The sequence below is a fragment of the Otolemur garnettii genome, unplaced genomic scaffold (assembly GCF_000181295.1).
Source record: "Otolemur garnettii isolate 467f Iridium unplaced genomic scaffold, OtoGar3 scaffold00025, whole genome shotgun sequence".
Taxonomy (NCBI): domain Eukaryota; kingdom Metazoa; phylum Chordata; class Mammalia; order Primates; family Galagidae; genus Otolemur; species Otolemur garnettii.
The window spans coordinates 1,620,725-1,644,253 of record NW_003852420.1 but is presented as its reverse complement, the minus strand read 5'-3'; the positions used below and the strand labels follow the sequence as shown (position 1 = coordinate 1,644,253).

General features: G+C 34.5%; 1 protein-coding gene across 1 annotated transcript in view; it reads left to right on the top strand.

The window, feature by feature from the left end:
* LOC100959421 (O-acetyl-ADP-ribose deacetylase MACROD2) overlaps window positions 1–23,529 on the top strand; it is a 120,673-nt gene that overhangs the window by 88,425 nt on the left and 8,719 nt on the right. The window contains exon 3 of the mRNA XM_023512255.1: window positions 8,016–8,123. Within this exon, the coding sequence (XP_023368023.1) occupies window positions 8,016–8,123 (108 nt within the window). The remainder of the gene's footprint in view (window positions 1–8,015; window positions 8,124–23,529) is intronic.

Below are 23,529 nucleotides of genomic sequence, written 5' to 3'. Positions count from 1 at the left end.
ACCCAAGAACAAGTATATAAGATTCAGTAAAAATGAATTTCTTGATAGCTATTACTTCTTATTTATAAAGTACAGCATAAAACAAATACTCATGTATAGTAGAACAGCTGTAAGTTGAACACCCAAGGAATTGTAACAAACTGGTCATCATGCATAGGTGGTCAACATAAGAAACTAGGCCTTAGTCCAGGTGATACATGTCTGGTCTGTAAACATTAGGTCACCGTATGGAGGAGGTCCATGTAGGAAGGAGGTCACTGATGGAGGTCATACTGTATTGAGCTTTTTTAGCTTTTCCTTTGTGCTACTTGTTTAATGTACATGTATTGTAAAAATAATTAACAAAGAAATACTTTGCACTACTGCCTCTTTCTGTTTAATGTAATGTCTGTGTAGAAGTAGTTTTCTTAGTCTTTTTTTTGTTTCGCAGTTTTTGATAGGGGCTGGGTTTGAAACCACAGCCTCTGGTATATGGGGCCAGTGCCCTATTCCTTTGAACCACAGGCACCTCCCAGTTTTCACAATCTTTTTAGTAATTTGCAGCCTTAGACCTGTGCTAAATTAAAGTGAGAAATACTCATTAAAAACAGAGATCATTTCTAATTAATACAAACTATTGAAACAATAATTACTGAACCTAACTTTATTTACTTTGCCTTTTTATGTGATATAAAAAAGTAAATATGTTTGAGTTTATTAATAAAATGTTTTTTTGGCACATTAAAAATTATACTAGGAAGAAACATATGTCGGGCGGTGCCTGTGACTCAAAGAAGTAGGGTGCCGGCCCCATGTACCAGAGGTGGTGGGTTCAAACTGTGCCTTAGCCAAAAACTGCAAAAACAAAAACAAACAAACAAAAAACCCTGAAACATATGTCTATGGAAATTGTGAGGTGGTATATTCATAAAATTTTCTAGTCTGCTACAGAATGTTAGTATGTGACAGAAAATTTGCAGTTGTCTACGTCTTAGTTGCCATAGTAAAACGAAAGATACTGATAGTTAAATAGTATAATTAATACATGCAAATGGAATTACTAAAAATAATGAGGGTGAAGAGAAATAACTCTATGTGCGAAGTATGTGAAGAATGAAGGAATTTTTGCTGTTGTTGGGGAAAAAGAAAACTATTTTTGTCTTAAAGTAAGATGACTGGTTATTCCAGAATGAGAGAGGAAAAGTATAGGGCAGCCTGAATGGACCTAGAAAATTGTTGAAGATTTGTAGAAAGGGAATTTTATGTATGGTTGAGTTGGCTAAGATTGAATGGGTTTATTTATAAAGTTGTTTTAAAAATTAGCTCAATAGTGTACTGATGTAAAACTAGAATTTTTTTTTTTTAACTTTAAAGTAATCTGCCTAGGAAAGAAAGATTCTCTGTCATATGAAAATAATTTACTGTGTTTTGTGTTGTCTGTATCATCCCTTTTTAAGAGAATGTAAGTCTTATTTCATAGTGATTTATGGTCTTATTTTGTCAAATGTTCAGATCTTTTGACATTTTTTCACAGTTTTTCAACGTCAAATCCTAAATAAAATCTTGATCTTGGATTGACCATGAGATTTCCTAGAGGGCTCCAGAAAAGTTTCAAAGGATTTATTCTTTCACTTTATAAAAATATTCAGTTTTTTTGATATACTAAATTACATGGGAAGTATTGTCAAGTAAGAAGTGATATTTAACCTTTCCTAGGTTATATTTATATGGGTAAATATTAATAATGTAACTGTTTGAGAAATTATTATAATTGCATTGAAATTTGCCAACACACTTATTGTCCATGATACATACTGGTATAATGTTATCAGTCATAATTCTAATTATTAAGTGATGTGTGCCACAGAATTAACCAAATTCTTCTGTCAGTTAAATCATTTTTATAATAAACTCTCATTAGATTTTTAACAGACATTTTAAGCCTTTTGTCATACACAGACTTTTTTTTTTTTAAATTTTGATTCTTTCTGACACAGCTCTGGCAATCAGCTTACAGGTTAAAGTGCTTCATTTTCAATTAAAAAGTAATTGTCCCAGAGAGCCCATGGAAAGGACCTTGCCAGGTATTCTGGGGTATAGGCTTCTGATGGCACTGCTTAGCCTATACCACTTGAAAAGGTGACAGGTTCATAAAGCTGCTAACCCAAGGTCAAGTAAAAGAAAAATCAATTACATGGAATTGAATTAAATAATAAAGAATGATGATAATTTTTATGGTTATTTTTTAGAACATTGCTGGCTCTTGAGTGTTTTATTTAAAGGACTTCATCTTTCTCAGGCTATCTATAACTCATCATAATTTCATAGATTATAACTTTTGTAAAAAGAAATGAAACATTTATCTCCTATCTGATCCCTCCAAAATTCAGAAACTCCTACTCAGTATTCTTATTTTCATGGCACTACAATAATTTATGTAAGCTTAATAAAAATCTGTCCTCAGGACATAATTGGGAAAATCAGTTTATAAAAGGCCTTGACTAGAATGTCATATTTAAGAATGATGCATTGAATCAGTTATGCCCAGATAGTTTTAAGGCACAAAGATTGCCTAATAGAGCTAGTGCTTACAAAAACTTGGAAAAATTGGTGTGGTACCTGGCTTATAAGGGATCCCAGCCTTGTAGAAGAGACCTTCATGGAAGGTCTAGGAATGATAGGATAATTTTGGAAAGTCAGAAAGAGAGGAATCCATTCAAATCTATTGTTATTGTTGGAAAAATCTAATAGTGAATTTTTGGCTTCACTTCTAAGCCTCAGGAGGCTTTTGAAAGTCAAATCTTAGGAAACATTCCAGCAAAGCAAATTAAAAAAGTTCTAAGGGGTTAATTATCATTTCTACAGTTAGGTAAATGATCAGGCCAAATCTAATGAGGCCAGACTTATTTTGCAAATAAGAATCAAAAAGGGTGGTGACTATAGAGAGAAAATTTAAGTTGAAATGGAAAACCGCAGTGTACACTGAGTTATTAAATTCTAGTCTTGTTCATTTCCTTTGAGGTTTTTGTTATCTACCTGCACTGGATCCTATCATCTTATAAATATTGCCCATTCTTCTATTAATAGCTTCCTCCTGTAGCTGCTGACAGTTCTCCAAACTAACACTTCCGGTTTTTTTTCTCACCTTCCTGACTTGGCATTACTGACAACTGGATCCTTGAGTGTTATCTTTTGACTGAACCTAAGTTTTACGGAACTAATTCTCTTAATAAAGGGATTTGTTCTGTGAAGTTCGGATTTGGCCACAGGCTACACTGGGGATCTGGAAGGCCACACATGGCCTTCAGGCCTCAGGTTTCTCATCTTTGACTAAAACTATCCTTTCCTCAAAACTCTGGAAACGGAAACTGGACAACTTGGTAAATTGAAGAAATTACCACAACTATTCATGATGGGCAACATTTATGAGAGTACATTTTATGTCCTTGCACAAGAAGAAGTATTGACAAGACTTTCCCCTTAACCAAACTTTGAGATTTCTCTAAGCCCTTTTCTCATTTAGGCCCCATCTTTGTTGGACTTCCATTGTCCAGTTGAATAAGAATCTTGAGAAGTCAGTTTAGAGAGAAGCTTCCACCTTTTAATATCTGATAACCCTTGATATCTGATCAAATTCCTCATCCCCCTCATCCTCTTAGGCAAAATGTGATTATCTCAGCCTATATTCAGCAAGAATCCTCGTAAGTCTCTTTTGCTAGAATTCCACCAGCTCTGTATTCCTGATGTTTCCTTTTAGTAACTGTCTACTCCCTACCCCCCATCCTATTCTTGGGCTATAAATCCCCAGTTATTCTTGTTATATTCAGAATTGAACCCAGTTTTATACGGAGTTCTCTTTTCCTGTATTGAAGTAGCTTCTGAATAAAATCTGTTTGACTGTTTTCCTACTATCCTGTTCTGGTTTCCTTTCACAATATTAATAGTATATGTTCTGGAGGAACAATTGCAAGCATGTGTGTACACTGATAAGAGATTCCAACTTCCCCAGAAGTGCATTAATGTACATAGTTATCATTCAATAAAAAAAAAAAGATATTCCAACTTAGCAATTGAATAAAGTTAGTGATCAAAATTTGCATTAGTGCTTTGTGTATATATGTAATGTCCATGAGGAAGAAATACTTGACAACTTTTTGTGCTGTTTATTACTAAACACCTCAAATATGGAAAAGGATACACTAGGATCAGTGCTGATGAAACAGTTGTGTGAAAAGGAAAGTGGTGCATTGCTGTGCAAATCAAAGAGGTGGCTTCTAGTAATTTATGTTTTTGTAGTCACTGAAAACAGTTGATGTTCAAAAATATGTTATTAGTGGTTTGTGTGGTCATGGTGTTGGGGTGATCAAGATGGGAAAAAATAGGTCATTAGGATTTGATTTATTTTTGAAGGAAATACTGATAATAGTACTATCAAATTAGAGCTTTTAAGTATGTATTGACTGTTTGGCATACTGTGCAAGGAATTGGGATGTAAATATGACTATTGAGGAAGAAAAGATGCTCATGTTGGTTTTGTTTTTTTGAGACAGAGTCTCCCACTTTGTCACCTTCTTTAGAGTGCCATGGTGTCATAGCTCATAGCAACCTCAAAGTCTTGGGCTCAAGCAATCCTCTTGTCTCGGTCTCCCAAGTACCTGAGACTACAGGCACCTGCCACACTGCCTGACTATTAGAGATGGGGTCAGGCTGGTCTAGAACTCCTGAGCTCAAGCAATTCCCTGCCTTGGCCTCCCAGACTTCTAGGATTTACAGGCGTGAACCACTGCACCTGGACTTCATGTTAGTTTTTAAAATGAGAGAGAGATGAAAATATTTCTTTGTGTTGTTAATAATTCTAGTACAGACCGTTTTGAGTAACTTACTTAAACATGTCACAGCAGTATATTCTACATGTTGAATTGCTTGAATTTTTCTTTAGGCTCGTAATATCCCATTTTTGAAATTTTCAGATGAGTGATTAAGATTTCTTTTAAAGACAGTGAAGTGTGGTATAAATGATTTACCCTTTAATGCTTTCCAATACCTTTTTTTAAAACAATTACCTTTGGAGAAGGAAACATGATTTATTGTAACATATTTTTAAAAATCATATCACTAAAAATGTAGTATTACATTGTGCATCATGAGAAAATGAGGAAATACTTTATAGAGCGAAAAGCAGTTAGAAAATGGATTGGAAATTTATTCACTTTGTCTGCCAAGTTGAAACAGTCAGTTTTTCTTTTTTCATTTGTTATATGCTTGTCAATTTCATGCCTGATGGAGTTCTAAAACTCACATTCACACCCACATAGAAGAAAAACTCAGTTCAATTCAAGTTGCGGGGAGGGGGAATGGGAAAAGGAAGAGGGGAGAAGGGGAGATTGCTGTGCTGCCATTGAATGGGCACAATATCCAGGGCTTATGGCATACCTTTTGGGTGTGGGACACAACTACAAGAGGGACGCTACCTAACAAATTTAAATATTGTGACCTGGTTGTTTGTACCCTTGCATTAACCTGAAAAAACAAAAACAAAAACAAAAAACAAATTCCAGTGAGGAGTCTTTTGTAAGTTCTAGGTTCACAATAGCTAAATATCTAGAATGATCTGATAAACTCACCAAATATTTATTGTTATCCAACAATCTTTAATTTAGAATCAGGAATTTCTTTCTTCCTTCCTTCCTTCCTTCCTTTCTTTTCTTTCTTTTCTTTCTTTCTTGATTAGAACCTCAAGCTGTCACCCTGGGAGGAGTGCTATGGCATCACAGTTCACAGCAACCTCCAACTCCTGGGCTCTAGCAATTCTCCTGCCTTTGCCTCCCTAGTAAGTGGGACTACAGGCACCTGCCACAATGCCCAGCTATTTTTTCATTGCAGCCATCATTGTTGTTTGGTGGGCCCAGGTTGGATTTGAACCCGCCAGCTCAGGTGTATGTGGCTGGCGCCTTAGCTGCTTTAGCCACAGGCACTGAACCTAGAATCAGGAATTTCTAATGTAGTAATGTAATAAGAATAGAAACTGATTGGATGTGGGAACTCAAGGACATGTAGCTCAAAGTTTTTGTCATTGGGCCAGGCATTGACAATTTGATAAGAGCACGAAGTACCGTCTATATCACTGATAGGCAACAATAATGAACATACCAGTATTTTATGAAAAATAACAGTATATTTTGAAAAAATACTTTATGGTGGTCCATAGATGCTGAACTAGTGTTTGTCACCTTTGTAAAAGAAGGTTGTATTTGTTAATAGCTTACCAAGGGGCAAACATTCTAACTGTAAAAATCCCATGTTAACTCTGAAGAAGCCAGTATTTTATAGGCTGAGTCATGGAGACTTATCCAAACTCAGCCAGCTGTTAATTGGCAGAACTAGGATTTCGACAGAGGCCCTCTGACAGTAAAATCTTGTCGCAACCCCTTGATTGCCCTGGTCTGGATCACCACAGGAAGGAACCAGGCATGACACGGATTAGAAGTGCAAGCTTAAGGGAGGCGGACTAGCTCTTCTTTGCAAGGTAGCCCTGAGCAACCTCTGCACTAGCCTTTTATTGAGACTGTACAACATGGGTGAGGGGAGTATTTTAAGGATCAATATGGGCTCAGGCTTTCTCCACAAGGAGCACCTGCGGACGAATTACCTGAGGGTCCACCCCTCAGCTGCAGATCATCTTGCTCAGAGGTCATCTGGCTCTTGGCGTCCCCTACAAAACCTGATCTTAACCACTACTTGGCCGAGGAAAATAGTAGTCTAGGAGTCTTTTAGGAGTTCAACTTAACTACTGTTTAATATTTTGAAGCCTCCTAAAGTCTTTCTCTAGTCTTTTAATATACAATTTTCCCTCATTATTCTTCCCCTTATTATTACTACTACCAATGAGAATTTTTATTAGAAGCCTTTTAAAGAGAGAAATGGTTGTAAGAAGGGGTGCTTTGTAGGCAGAGAGAAGAAGGAGCACCTTTATGACCATAAATTGTTTCCTTAATCTTGGCCAATTTTTTCTTTGGCTATTGTGGTCTTAAGACAATTCAGGTGACTCATAACTCATCATCTTTAATTCCCTAAATATCTCAGAGTTGCATGCTCATCTGTCCTAAGCAATTGAATAGCATTATCTTCCTCCATGAAAGATTTGCACAGATCACAAATCATTTTAAAGGTTTTAGTTTATAAATCAACTTTCTTAAAAGCATATTAAAAAGTTTTTTATACGTGGCAATTTAAAATTTTAAATTTATTTTAAAATATTGATTTTATACAGCCTTATATAATAGGTTTAATTTATGTTAACATTACTGTTTGTTAAAAATAAATGAAAATTCAAATGTATAGTCTTTTTCTAAAACATTAAGAAGTGTATCAGGTTTTAGAACATAAATGTTTTTGGCCTGTTTTAAATATACTATCTTGCTGGCTGATGTGTGTTGGGGGTAGAGCTTTCTCTTTTAAATCTAGCAGCGCCCCCTAGAGTGAAAGGTTAGGTACACAATTTGATAAGACAGCAGTTTCATGAATTCAATATTCTTGAAATGTCCTATCCTGAGAGATAGTTTGTTACTTGGAAGTAGTGAAGAGCTGAATTTAAATGTTTTTGTTCTCATGTAAATATTATTTTCAATGATGCCTTTAGGTAACCAGAACAATAGAGAAACAATCTTCAAATAACTGTTAAAATTTACTTGTCTTGGTAGTACACATTGTTTTCTTATCTCCTTTTGAATGTAGTGGTATACCCAATTTTATTTTAAAATGGATATTTTCATAATAAAATTAGTAATAAATGTTGACTTTTTTGCTAACCCATGTAACTTGCTCCAATTTTTTGATGCCCATTATGTATGTGATGGTGCATTTTTATTGAGGAATGCAAAATGAATAAAGAATAGAACACACCCTGGTACTATACTCTTATTTCTACTTTGTCTTTTGTAGTAGAGTGTGATGCTCAGATAATTCTCTTGACTACAAAGTTGTCTTAATTAAATTAATTAAAAATATTACTTAATATGTATCCCTTTTTATTACAGAGGAAAATACTCAGGAAATATCAGAGGTGAAGAAAAGTTTGAGTGAAAAAGTTTCTCTGTATAGAGGTGACATCACATTGCTAGAGGTAGATGCTATAGTCAATGCGGGTGAGTAGTTCATTTTTCTGTGATATATTTGTTATGAATTATTTAAAAATATTTTTTCTTAAACAAGTATTCAAATATTCTAGAAAAACATGTGCTGTAATGAATGTGCTATCTACTGCGCCCTCTACAGTTAAAGCTGCTGAATTGCGATTAGGGCATTGTACCAACTGGACATATGACAGATTGTTGCAGAAAGTTCTTAAGAAAGAACTTTAGCAGCTATACTTTTATTATTGTTAATTTTGTGCTTCAGTTAATAACTGGCTAACACAAATACAAGTTCATCAACATTTTCCCTTCTTTTGAGTAGGTTGTAAGAGATGATTGAACTATACCAGACAAAGGTAAAATATAAATTATTTCTGTGATTTCAAAACTTCTGTTGTTTGGTTTCAGGTTTTAATTTTCATTATGATATGGTTTATTTTAACGGGTATATTTTAATTTTAAGAGTTAATTGTCTAATTTTCCTATTTTAAAATTAGGAAAAAAATGATAAATGTCATTATGGTATCTTGTGTGTCCTAAATTCTTATATGTTTTATTATGTAGCTATATATCAAGAAAGACATATAGTTGTGATTCTATGCATATTGTAAATAAGAGGTTATATAATGGTTTTAATTTGTGTTTTGTAAAATTATGCTCTTTCCAGTCTGAAAATGTCAAATAAAAACAAATCTGGACTTAGGCAAGGAAAGGCTTTATCCAAAAAGACTATTGCAATAGGGGGAGAAAGAATATTTCAACATAGAGAACTGCTTATAAGTGTCTCAAGGGTCAATCAGAAAAGGCCCTTTCCTTTACAGGGAGGAGCAAACAATGCCAGGAAAAAATTGAGGTATGAGAATGGGATGGGGGGGATGGCATGATTAGACAGTTGATCAGGGAATGTTTTTCCCCTGAGATCAACTGATTCTGAGGAGGGGCTGTTAAGGAGGAATTGTTTATCTTCTGTTGCTCAAGGGTGGGACAAAGTTCAGGGGTTTGAAGGAAAGAGAAAAGCTTGATTTAAAGTTTAGTCAGGGCTAGTTTGTGGTAATGATGGTAGAAGGGTACAAACAATTTAATCATGTGAAACAGAGAATGGAAATTTGGAGGATCTTTAGCTGGCCTAGTAATAGGTTACAAGATGGTCATTTGTGAGTTTTATTTAAGTCATATGGGGACAAGTGGTTTTTTGCAATAAACAACATGCTATTTCCTAGCATACAAAAAGGGTGGAAGTAATTTCTTGACTGTGGCTGTTTTCTAGTTCAGGTGATGTTCAACATTGTCTCAAGGTTCCCTTTTATGATGAGTAAATTCTTATAGCATAGTAGGAAAATGCATTGACAAGTGAACAGAAGGGTCTTATGGAGAACTGGGGCGCAGTTCTGGCAACCGAGCAGGTTGTCTGGATGCCTAGTCATCTCATTGTTCCTTCAGAACTGGGTATTAGTTCCATTGTGCTGTGCCTGCTTTGCCATAATCAGGGCTCAGTTTTTCTCTTTCTGTTCTTTTGATGCCTCTCCTTTTCTCCTCTGCTGTTTTTGCTGCCTCTATAAAATGTAAAACTCTTCTTGAGAGAGGAGCCTGGGTCACTCAGTCTCTTCCACCCAATGTGACTCCTTTGGATTTCATTTCATCCTCATAGGCTACAGGTCTCCCTTATACCTAATTTCTGTGTACTGTTTATTTGTGGCTCTGGGTATCACAATGCCTTATTTCTTGTTGTTTGTGGGGGCCTCTGAAGAACACAGACTATTGGAGCAAAGAGTTTCAATTCACTGAAGTTAGTAAGTTGCCAACAATTTATTATGCCCTAAGTTGTATAAATATATAGCCTTTAATTGAAAAAAATTTAAAAGGGCTTACATGTATACCACCAGGCTTCCTGTATGTTCTTGTGATTTCTAGCCATTAATCCTAGTTCTGTCATGAGAAGTACAATTGATGACATCCCCTTTTTAAATACTTGAGGACTCTCTGATGAGTTTTCTCTTTCTTGTTATTAATATAATATTGAATTTGCCCATCAGCATGCTTAATAGCAGTGCAATAGTCTTCCTTGGGTTTTGCTACTGCATACTTATTTGTCCCTCGTTGAAGCCACAGATTGTTGCCTTTTTTTGCTTTTTTCTTTATCTCCAAAAGCAATGTTTTCTATTTATGTTTTTAACAATATTTGGTATTATATATTTGTTAAATTGAACTACATGCAATTGAGTTTGCAGCAGCTCTGACCAGTAGTAGCACATTCAGCATTGGGGATTTGACATCATGAATCAGTTTAAACGTCTCTGGTTTTAAAAGTTATTTACTTGATCAATAAAAATATTTTTGGGTAATTTTTATTGAAATAAATAAGATGACTCAAAACAGAAAAAGTCTCATTAACTATCTCACTACTATTTCATCCTTTTGTATTATTACCTTGCCCTTGTCTATATGGGTAATTTTTTCATAGCTAACATATGATGTACAAGGGTATGATTAATTACCATGAAGACAGACAGTGACTTATGCTCACTCCCCAAAACCACTTGGTTCCGTTAGCTCACCTTGGTGGCTGTGATATAATTGTAATTTGGCCATGTTTTGTATCTCACAAGGACAGCCTCATTAGAAAGTTGAAATGAATGTGTAATGTAATGGCTCTATTTATAGATTTCTGCTGTGCAGTTTGTTTGCCTAGTATGAAAGGAGCAGAACAGCTGTTAACCTTTCAGATGAACAAGGTAACTATGGAGTTCCCTCTAGTGAAACACGGGAAACTACAGAGCTGCCTCTAATGAGAAGGGAGTGAGAGGCAGTGTCTCTAGTTAAGGTGCCAAGGCAGCCCAGTCATCACTTTCTACTAGACTTCTAGAGTTCTCTTCCCATGACCACACTAGTACATTGGAACGCTTGGTCTTAGTTGCTATGAACTAAATTATTTGATATTTTAACTTCCTTAAATGTCTTTAAGTGACCCGGGATGAACATCCTATATATTTTTCTCCCTAGAAATCATGTATATTTGGTATATTTTAATAAAACATGTTTTGTAGTCATTATAGTACACAGGGCAGTAGCATAAGTTTAAAGTCAGGTACTCCTAGGTTCAAATTCAGGTTATACCCAGGACTATTTTTTTTTTGTTTGTTTAAACTCTTTATTTTGAAATAATACCAGGAAATTGCAAAAAAAAAAAAAATGCAAAGAGTACTACATATCCTTCACCTATACCTGTGTAGTCTTCCCTCAATGGTGACTTCATATATACCTACAGTACAGTATCAAAACCAGAAAATTGTTATTGGTGTATTATCTAGACTATGAGCTATTCAGTTTTTATCATTTTTATCTGCAATGGTGTGTTTGTGTGTGTATGTATATATGTGTGTTTAGTTCTATGTAGTTTTATCTCATTATAGATTCATATGACCACCACCACATTCCAAATATAGAACTGTCCCATTATCATGAAGGAACTCCATCATGCTACTACCCTTGTATTCACATCCACATGTCTTCCTCCTTCCCTGTCCTCCATATGTATGTATACCTTTGTCATTTCAAAAAAGTTATATAGTGTTGTAGTGAACGTTGGAGAGTAGATATCTCTTCAACATATTGATTTCAGTTCCTAGACCAAAGGATCTTATAGCAGTTCTATTTTTAGTTTTTTGAGAAAACTCCATACTGTTTTCTAGCTATACTAATTTGTGTCCCCATCAGTGTATAAGGGGTTGCCTTTTCTTTTATCCTTATCAACACTTTTCTGCATTCTCACTAATATTTGTTGTCTTTCAACTGTTTGTGTTTTTAATTCTCATTTACCTAATAATTAGTGATGGTGAGCATTTTTTGGTATACCTATTGGCCATTTCTTTTGAGAAATGTCTTTTCAGGTCCTTTGCCTATTTTTTTAAATTGGGCTATTTGTTTTATTGATACTGCGTTTTAAAAATATATTTTGGATGTTAACCTCTTATCAGATGTATGGTTTGCTCATATTTTCTCCCATGTTTGTTAATTGTTACCTTTGTTGTGCAGAAGCATTTTAGTTTGAGGCCATCCCATTTATCTATTTTTGCTTTCATTGCTGCCAAAGTCAAACTCATACAAGTAGAGGGTAGCATGATGGTTACTGGAGACTGAAGGAAGGTGGAAGAGAGGGAGTGAGTTGTTGATCAAGTGTTCCAAAGTTCATACTGATAGGAGGAATAAATTTTAAGATGTGTTGCATAATAGGATGACTATAGTCAATAATAATGTGTCATAGAGGGGCGGCACCTGTGGCTCAAGGAATAGGGCGCTGGCCCCATAGGCTGAGGGTGGTGGGTTCAAACCTAGCCCCAGCCAAAAACTGCAAAAAAGAAAAAAATGTGTCATATATTTCAAAATAGCTAAGAGAGTAAATTTCAAATGTCTCATCATAAAAAATGGTACAGATAAGTGAGGTGATGGATATGTTAATTAGCTTAATCAATAATTGTATACATATATCAAAACATCATATTTTACTCCATCAATGTATATAATTATGTCAATCAAAATAGTACTGATAATAACAAAAAAGAATGTCATGCAAATGGTAATCACACAGCATGTAATCTCTTGAGGTTGACTTTTTTCACTAAATGTAATGCCTTTGAGGTCCATTCAGATTGTTACATGTATCAGGGCCAGTTTGTTCTTTTTTATTGCTGAGAGTACTCCATTGCATAGATGTTCTAAGAATTGTTAACCATTCACCCACTGAAGGACATTTAGGTTCTCCTCAGTATTTTGCTATTACCAACAAACTGTAAACATTCATGTACAGTTTTTTATAAGACCATAAATTTTTATTTCTTTGGGATAAGCACCTAAGAATATGATAGCTAGGTTATATGGTAAACACATGATTAGTTTTGTAAGAAATTGTTTAACTATTTTCCGTAGTGATTGTATCATTTTAATTCCTAACAGCAGTGTATGAGAGACCCAGTTTCTCCACTTCCTTGGCCTCATTTGGTGTTATAATTATTTTTTTATTTTGGCTGTTCTAGTAGGTGTGCATTGATATGCCATCATGGTTTTGTTTGAATTTCTCTAAAGGTTAATGATGTTGAACACCTTTCCATATGCTTATTTGCCATCTGTATCTCTTTTTTGGTGAAATACCTGTTCATTTTTTTTTTTTTTTACCAATTTGTAGTGGATCTTAGTTACATTTTTTTCATTTAATCTAGGTAAGATTTATGATCTTTGTGAAGTTTGGGCATTCTTCTTTTTTAAGGCACTACCCTAAATCATATCTGATATATGTTAAAATATACTACAGCCCACATTAAACATAACCCATAATTTTTTAAGAGTTGGGTGACAGTTGATTAGGTGATATAGTAGCAAGTTTTGCAGCTGATTAAGTAAATGTTAATTTTGATTTTATAGCTTTTATATCTTGGAAACCCAAACTATGTTTTTCTTGGCTCTTGAAAAGCTTATTAGCACTGTGCCCATTGTGCTAATTCTAAATTGTCCCTGATCACATCAGCTTGATTAGGCAAATTATTCAACCCTTTAATCCTTAGTGTTTTCATCTATAAAGTAGGGATAATACTACTATTTAAAATCAGAGGGATGTTGTGAATGTGAAAAGTGCTTAGCACAATTTTGGCATAATATTCATCTTAGTATATTATTAGCAATAATAATTAGCAATTATAATTATTAATATATAGTTACTGAATGGACTCCATACCACTGCTTTGTTCTCTTATAGAACTCCAGTTAGAGGAGATAGAGGCTATCTGCCATGTCTATTAGCATTGTGAACCAGTTTTCCTTTGAAACCACTGCTTTTGCAGCTAGAGTAACTGCTTTCCTACTGAGCATATGTTTGAAAATACCATATTAATTTTTGTGATTATTAATCTGTAATTGGGATGATATGAATTTTTTAATATGAATTTTGTGATTATTAATCTGTAATTGGGATCATATATATGTACTGTAAGTTCAACTCTGTTTTAATTCTGATTTTAATTAAAGTGCAACTATTTGTACATTGGAGAGGATTTTCAAAATGGATTGTCCATATGTGACATTCAAATTCCATTTTTATTAAAAGCACTATTTTTCTAGGAAAAAACCCCACTTTTAAATGTTGCCTCATGAAGATGCTTGAAAATATTTGGGTACATATGCCTTGATTTTTAGGGTTAAACAGATTTTCAAATACCACCTAAATGAAAGAGTAAGAAACTTTCGCTTGACCAAAAAAATCAGCAGAGATTTATTGAATGCTTATAATTGAGTCAAGAACTGGGGTGAGCAGTAGAGGTGAAGACAAGTAAGTGAATAGTTACTATATAACATGATAAAATGCTTTATTAGCGCATTAGAGCCATTTTGAAGGTACTATTAGCAAACAGAAACAGATAATCCAGGGAAGCAGTGGGTGTGCACCTGGAGACGCACCTCAAGACTCACATGTGGCTGAGTGTGCTCAGAGCAAATTCAGATGTAGGCCAGATCGTGAAGGTCTTTGTGTGTTACCTTCAGGGGCTTAGATTTTTTTTTTTTCAATTGAAGAAAATGGGGAGTTTCTGAAGAATTTGTCAGAGAGGAACGATGAGATCAGATGTGTCAGATCCTTTTGGCCGCAATGTGAAGGATAAATTTGAGGGGGAGATTAGAAGCAGAGATAGAACTATTTAACTTTGTATCAAGTACCTCAGCTGAAATAAATTTGATTTTTCTTTTTCCAGCTCATATGTTAAGGCTGTTGATTCTTTTGCCTGTGTGGTCTTTAACTGTGGAATGACTCTTGTATGTTGTCTTATTTCAGTCTGAGTCCAGTTTGATTCAGAGTAACCTATGAAAGCCTGAGTCTAGTGTGACTAGTTTAGATCAGAAAGAATAGAATAAGATTATTTTTGTTCTTTTAGCTTTTCTTGAATTTATAACTTGTATATAAGACATCTGAGGACATGGTTAATATGGCTTTCACTAAACTATTTCCACTAAAACTGTCATCATAATCTCTTTTTCTTGAAGCCCTTTTTCTCTTTTGCATATAATACTGTTGAACCTTTTATCCTTTAATGTTAATTTTCCTTTAACTTCATTGACACACTTAGAATTCTCCTTTCTTTAGTTCCACAGTCATAATCTTTACTTAAGTTAAATCATTTCTTGAGCATTAGACTCCTGAGTACCTGCAACCTCACCTGCTCTCCAGATGCAGACAAATGTTCGTTCCCATGGTACTTCTCTGTTTAGTCACCTTTAGTGGCTCCCCACTGCCCATAAGATCAAGGGCAGACTCCTCTAGATGTGTCAAATAAGGCCTGTCTTGGTATCCCGGTTATGCCATCCTCCAGCCCACCAATTTCTTGCCACCAACCTACACTTCCTTTTCTCTCCCACTCCTTTCCTTCTTTCTGTCTCTTACCCACCCTCCTTTCTCCTTTATTTTTCTGACCTTTGTGGAAACATCTGCCTCTACCTGAAGTATTACTTCTCTGTAGAGGTTTCCTTCTTAGAAATTCCTGCCTCAATCCTTCAGCATGCTAGACGAGGTTCATCTCCTATTTGAAGGTTGAATTACTCTCTTCTTCAGCTTCCCAATCTTGAATGGATGTCAGTACTGTGGGTTCCATAGCTGCATGTATTTCTTCTACCATTGCACATCATGTAATGACACTTGATCTTCACTTATTGCAGATGTAATTGTAAATTCTAGTATAGGCGTTAAAATGGTTTTGTTATATTCAATTATAAGATTGTCAATAAAATGCAATCACAAAATAATAAAAAAAAATAGGAAACTTGAAGATCCTCATGATCCTCAGATGCTAATGTGAGAAATATACCTATAGATGATAGGACATGTGGGAGTTAAGTGAGAGACAGGAATTAACCATTTAGATTATGTAAGCATACTACTTTTATTAATATGAGTAGTAGGCGGTATTGAGACCTAAAGTGTGCTAAGGTCTCACATTCTTACAACAATCTACAGGGCAGGTTTAACAGGTGAAGAAACATAGCCAAGGAGAGCTTAAAGATTCTCCCACAGTTATATAGCCAGTAAGTGGCAGAGTCAGGATCTGAATCCAAGTAGTCTGAATCTAGAGCTTGTGCTCTTAGCTCCTTCCTTGTTGAAATAAAAACAGAAGTTGTCTGTAATTTAATTATAATGTGTAGAGTTAAATCCAAACTATTTCTCTTTATGAGAAAATTATTTAGGAGAGTTAAAGCCAAATTTATTGCTCACCTCTAGCTAGTGTGTATGATTTCTACTTCCTTGTTACCTTGTTTGAATTCCTTAAGTTTATCTTATCTTACTTTTATTATAAACCCATGTAAAATATTTTTGGAAGACAGTGGTAATACAAGTAAAAATTAATGAAAAGGTATTTCATATTCTTAAAGTAGATTTGCATTTTGACAGTAATTTAACTAATTGAAGGTAAAGCGTTTCTATAAAAAAGGTCTTCCATCATGTACAGTACAGTCCCTGTACCTGATCTACCCATATAAATTTTGCATATTCTACATGAGCTTCTCTTATTAATCAAACTCTGACCAGCTAAGTAGGGAACTCTTCTATTCATTCTGTCAGACTGAAGCCTACACTCATATTCTTATATATTAAGAACATGTTTCTCAATTGAGAAACCCAAATAGTTCAAGTTCAATATCAGTTTCTTCTCCTGGAATTTAATATGGCAGGAACACAGATGTTTATTAAGTTCCTCAGAATAAAATACTTTCAGAGTAGTGCTTAGCACCTAACATAGGACTTGGCACAGGGGAATGTCTTATAGATATGGCTTTGGTTCTTGGAGAGCACTAAATATAGTTTTTCTGAAACTTGAGGTTTTACCCTTAGCAAGAAGATTTCAGAGCTCACCCCTGAGTCTAGAATAGGTGGACATCCATAGGTGTATATAAGCCAGAGCACCTCTAGCTTCAAAAAAGTGGGCTAAGCCTTCACATACCACTCCCCATGTAGACTGAGCCAGTTAGACTGAGACTGTAGAAAAGGCATATAGTCTCTGGAAGTGTAAACAGTTATGTTTATTTTAGGACAAAAGTAATGGGAGGTGGATTCTAATTCTACCTGTGATTAACAATGAATATAAATATCCTTTGCCATAATTCAGTTCTTATAATTGCACAGCTTGTCTGAGGTCAATTATACTTCAGTCTGAATAAAAAAACTTTATAACAATGCTAAGTAAAGTATAACAAGAATGGAAAAATGAACATCACATGTACTCAATACTAAGGTGAAACTAGTAGATTAATAACTACTTGTTCACATGAAAGAAAAAGTTACATTAAAAAGGGAGTGGTTTGGCAAATTCCCATCCAATGCATGGGTATGTGGCGCACTTCCTGGGTGAAGGACACAACTACAATTCAGATTTACCTTACTGATGCAAAGAATGTGCCTTCATTGCAATCATATGTACTCTCATATTAATCTGAAATTTAAAAAAACCAGGATCATCCTAAAAAAAAGATGCTAACCTATATTTCATCAAGTCTAGTGGCTCATGTGCAACCTTATTTGGAATACTCCATGCTCTTTCACTTTTTACAAATTTTATTTTTTAATTATATGGTAAAATTTTTAGTATATCATGTTATTAGTTTTAGCTAGAAGAAATGTATATGTTATTTGTTACATTATAGGTCAACTTAATTTCTAAACATTAGTTTTTTTCCTTCTTTATTTGTGACTTTTGGAGAGTTGCTATTTTTGTGGACTCAAAAACAACTGAATGATATCCTGTTTTGTTGGCTAAATATAATTGTACTAATTTGGCCATTTGTTGACTTAATTTTTCTGTAATTAAAGCCCTGGTTTATGTGTGCAGGGAAAGGAAAAAGTGATACTTATTTTTTCAATTCATAAAAAAATTAGGCTCCCCAAATAGACCTTATCAGTGAAGAGTAGACATCATTACATAGTATTTTTGTGAAATATAAATCCATACAACTTTATGAGTTTCAGAGGAACTTACTAATTTTTATTAACTTTGTGTTTGGTGAGCAGTCTCTTATATGAATTCTATATATTTAAAAAGGAAAGAGTCAATGCTTGATAATTGAGTAAGAGTAATATTCTCATTTATAGCCAAATAGCTTTTTGAATGGTAGAGGTTTATTAAACTTGGTGTTGTACACGTATAAAGGCATATTTGGCCATTTTGATAAGAAAGAAAGGTTGTGACTTATTTTTCACCATTCTTCTCCAGTTTAGCTTTCTAGTTATAGAAGCACACAATGGGGGCTTTAGAATAAGGACAGAAATAAATATTTTGACATACTGTTGTTGCAAAGGCAGCAGCTCTTTCACTGCTTATTTCATTTTTGTAACTTTGAAGAAGCAAATTTATGGTGTGAACTTTTCCTGGCTTCTTTGACCTTGAGGTACAATCTGATTTGCTTTGTCAACTTTTAATTTTATGACACATCACATCTTTGTCATGTCCAACATTAAACTTAAAGTTAGAAGTATATTTTTTCACACTAGGATTATGAACAGAATAAATTATCAGAGAATTATGTTTAAATGAATGTATAAATATAGGAATGTATAGGCTTAGCTACACCTCCCTACATAAATAGCTTGTTACTATGCAATCAGTCACTGGAGTTATCATGAACTTGGAGCTTAATGAACAGGTGGAGAAAGAGGATGAATCCCAATTCAAAATGTATCTGACAGCTTATCAGGCAATTTCACTGATTGCTAATCCAGTTTGTTTGGCAACTTAATTTATCACACAGTTAGAATTTTTATCCCGTGGGTTTCCAGGTGTAAATTAATTCAGAAACGTGGCCAGTACCTCTGGGTTGAGGAGACCTGCTTAAGCTTTGTGAGGACATTTAGCAATAGGTTTTTAAAAATGCATAAACCAGATTTCTCTTAATTCCATTTGTGTTTATCCAATTCTTAAAATGTTTAGATGCTGTTGGCATTTGATGGTATAAACATGGTGGCAATTAAAAGGTTCATTCATGTACGAAGACTTATAAATTACATAGGTAAATTGTTAACTTTAATTCATTGGTGAAATAACTACTAAAATATGTTACATAATCTTGTGAATATAAGTCTATTTTTTCATATAGAAAATTGCTGATCTTGAGCATGTTTTATAGCATCCATAGCAACAAATAATGAACAGAAGAAATTATTTCTTTAAAGCTCACAACTTTATGTCTTCTGGGTACTTACAAATTCCCTAATTAGGCTGATTTACAGATCATTATTTTGCTTAAAAATACCTACTAAAGTACTATCTTTGACAGTAAGGAAGAAATACAACCTGTCTCTCATATCTCATGCTTTGACTCTGGTATTCACAAGGATGAGCCTCATTAAATGGAGTTGGCTTAGGACCTGGCTATGGTTTAAAATAACTTCAAAACCAGAAACACATTTTCTTCACTTTTTAAAGACATGATTTATAGTGCACAGAAAGTTAAATTGAATATTGATCCTTGAAAAGCAAATGTGTCCTATTAAAAAATGACAGAACAAAAGAACACAACAGAAGATTATAGAGTGATTGATTGTCCAAAGCCTGGTGATAGGAGCTGCCCCTTTATATCATCTTCTCCAGGCATCTGTAGCTCTGAAAGGGTGACAGCAATGAGGTTAGAAGAGATTAGTTGCACCCTGACATAAACTGTTACATTTTATAAGAAGACTGAGGAAGGTTGGTAACAAATCATTTCTAAGAAGGAATTTGAGAAATGAGGAATAGGGCACAAGATCAATAAGATCTATGATATAACTCCAGGAAGGGACACCAGGGAATTTCTTATAATTTCTCAAACTCTGAAGCACCTTCAGAGAGAATTTAAGTCAGTGACAAGTAATTGAGATGACAGAAAACCACAAACTGGCCTAACACTGTCATTGATTGGACATGACAGGCAAATTGTGGTTATCATTCTTATGACCAGGCTTTTTAAAGTAATATCTTCATAATCTAGAGGGGCTCAGTGTTGAATCATCCTGGAATCTTTCCCAAATCCCTGTTATGAGTCTTTGGCATTTTTCCCTAGAACATATTGCAGGCTTGCAACCTTGTCATTTCAGAAACTGTCCTTTTATTTTTACCTTTAAAGGAAAATGGTCATTGAGTCCAGTACTAGCCCTTGGGAATCAAGCCAAAAGAAAAAAAAATCTACAGGGCATGATTTGATTCTTTCTTTCCTGTAATAGCAGTGGTGGTGTCAAACCTTAGTGAGTATCAGACTCAGTACCTGCTGCCACTGACAAACCACAGTTCATTTGAGGTTTTCACCCTTTTGTTTTATATTTTCCCTGTTACCATTATTTCCATTCCTATTACCATTACTGCCATTGTGATGATGACAATAATTAAAAGGAAAACATGTAAAGCAGGAAATCCCAAATAAACCCATTGTATTTTTATAAGTAGCATTTGTTACTTCTAAGTAATTGATAAAGTGTCCCCCACACTATGGCATATACTGAAACCTCCATTAAAATGAAACCCCCCTTAGTGAAATATGAGGACTTTGTAACAAAAAATCCTCAAGGTGGAGTTAAGTTACATAAAGAAGACAGTGAGGGATCTTTTCTATTTGGGTAAGACTTATTGACTTTCCTTTCTTTAACATTTAGTTCTTCAAATAGTTTGTAGCTCAGAGGAAACACCTTTTAATCTAAAAACTATTGAGGTAGCTGACAGAGGCAATCTTACTGGAGAAACAACGTCTTCACTACCAGTTAGAAGTTCATATTGCCTTTAATTCTGCTTCCAGGAGTTCCAGGAGTTGAAGAGTGAAGTTGAGACTTATGTAATTTTTCCTCAGTGCTACAAACATGTAGCTATTCATGGTAAAAACTGGGAATAAAGAAAAAAAGGAGCAAATTAAAATAAAACATAGAGACACACAAATTACAGTAATCTTGATTTTTCCTTATGAAACTTGAGATCCGGTAAGTAAACTTCTGATAGAATTATTGGGCATTCACATATTATCCTTCAAGCATAAAACAAGGCCTCTCTGTTAGTTATCTAAGATATTAGATCAGTAGATATATCAAGTCATATGTGGAAGCATTGACTAGATTGCCTTGCATTGTGATAGAATTGGAGAATCAGGTGGGTCTAATTTGCATGTCTTGGGAAGACAGTTGCTTGACAGCAATGACAGGTTTTATCCCTGCTGTAGGGGGTAGACTTGAAGTAGGGAGCTCCTTTGATCATTCTGTCATACTGAGGCCTCCACTCATAAAGCAAACTATTATTTAGGATTTTATCTTCTCATCTATAATTAAAATGCAGTTATAAAATGATATATTCATCTTATTATGGTGGCTTGTCAAATCAAGAGCTTTCTGAGGTCAGGGAGACTATGTTATCTGTATCTGTTTTTCTGTCTGTCTATCTATCTATCTATCTATATCTATATATACATAATAGACAGTATTTCCAATGCCTTGTATCATGTCTAGCCCATTGTTAGTATTCAGGAAGTGTTTGTGGAATTAAGAAATGGTTGAGTAAGTTGTTTCCTGTAAACAGAACTTTCATTATAGTTAAAATGGTGGTAAGTAGACTTAAAAATAGAGCATTTTCTACTTTAATCAGTTAGCAGGGCTCCCTCAACTAGTCGGTTTATTTATTTTTTTAGGCAATGTTTTTTCTTTCTTTGTATTTAAAATTTCTTTGGAAGTACAAATGATATTGTAAACATAACAACAAAAATATTTGTATCAGAATGTTTATTGCAGCCCTATTCATAATTGCCAGGTCATGGAAGAAGCCCAAGTGCCCATCAATCCACGAATGGAACAATAAACTGTGGTGTATGTACACCATGGAATACTATGCAGCCATAAAGAAAGATGGGACTTTACCTCCTTCATGTTTACATGAATGGAGCTGGAAAATGTTCTTCTTAGCCAAGTATCACAAGAATGGAAGAAAAAGTATCCAATGTACACAGCCCTATTATGAAACTAAATTATATGGGGAGGAGGGAGGAGCAGAGGAGAGGGGATGGATGAGTGGAGGGATGGTGTTGGAGGGGTCATCTCTATGGTTTATCTTTCAAGGGTACAAGTGAATCTTTCTAAAAGTAGAATATAAATGTCTTAACACAATAACTAAGAAAATGACATAAAGGCTATGTTAACCAGTTTGATGAAAATATTTCAAATTGTATATGAAAACACCACACTGTACCCCATGATTGCATTAATGTACACAGCTAACATTTAATAAAAAAAAAAAAAAACTAAGAAGAAATATAGTACAACAACCTGAGCCAGAGTGAGAGCCCATGTCTAAAAACAACAACAACAACAAAAACTGTCTGGGCGTTGTGGCAGGTGCTTGTAGTCCCAGCTAGAGGCTGAGGCAAGAGGATCAGTTGAGTCCAAGGGTTTGATGTTGCTGTGAGCTATGATGCTACACCCTCTTATGTCTACAGAGGGTGACAAAGTAAGACTCTGTCTCAGAAAAGAAAAAAAAATATATATATGTATATATATATATGTATATATATAGATTATTCTACCTCCCAGCAAGCTGTATTGATTTTTTCCAATTCATCTCTATGCATTTGTACATTTTGGGGGCAGTTTTATGATTAGAACCCAGATATAATTTGGTGTGCTGAGTTTTCTATGTAATATAAATGCTTTTATACAGTTTCATACAGCTTGAAATTGTATTTTTAAATGGCTGCATATTATGTTCTTAACTTTCTGTTCTCCTCCAGTATTTTATGTACCCATCTGCTTTGTCTTTCTAGTAAATTCCCATTTAGCTTTCAAGGTCTCATTGTTTCCAACAATCCCCTCAATTTTGTTGATTTTTATGACCTTAATCCTTTGCACATAGGGTATAGAGGTTTTGATATTATAACTTTTTTCTTTTTATGATTTTTATGAGAAGTGAAGTACATCTGAGCATGGATTATATAGCTCTATGTCCTGATGCCTTTTAATTTACTAATAGTTGTGTAGTTGGACTCAACAAACATTTGCAGATACCAACCTAAGGTGTGAATAGAAGCATTGAATATGTTGCAGTTTCTACATTTAATGCTCAAAGTATAGTGGCAGACAGGAAGGTAGACACAATGTAGAAATTGCTCTTTTAGAGTTGTGTATATGGTGCTAGGAAAACTCAAAGGATGCCAATATATCCATGCCAGAGCTTTTTCTTCCTGTTATTTTTTCCCCCCTATATTTCCAGAATGGTATGTCTACACTAAGAACTTCTAGCATTTTTATTACTCTTGGTTTTTCTAGTTAAATTATTTTCCAGAAGATTCTGTTTTTTCATGTCTTCTTTTTCTCATCCCTTATCTGCTTACGCTTTCTCATTTATATTTGGTATCTTGAAATATGTTTTTCTTTTCTTTTTTTTTTTTTTTTTTT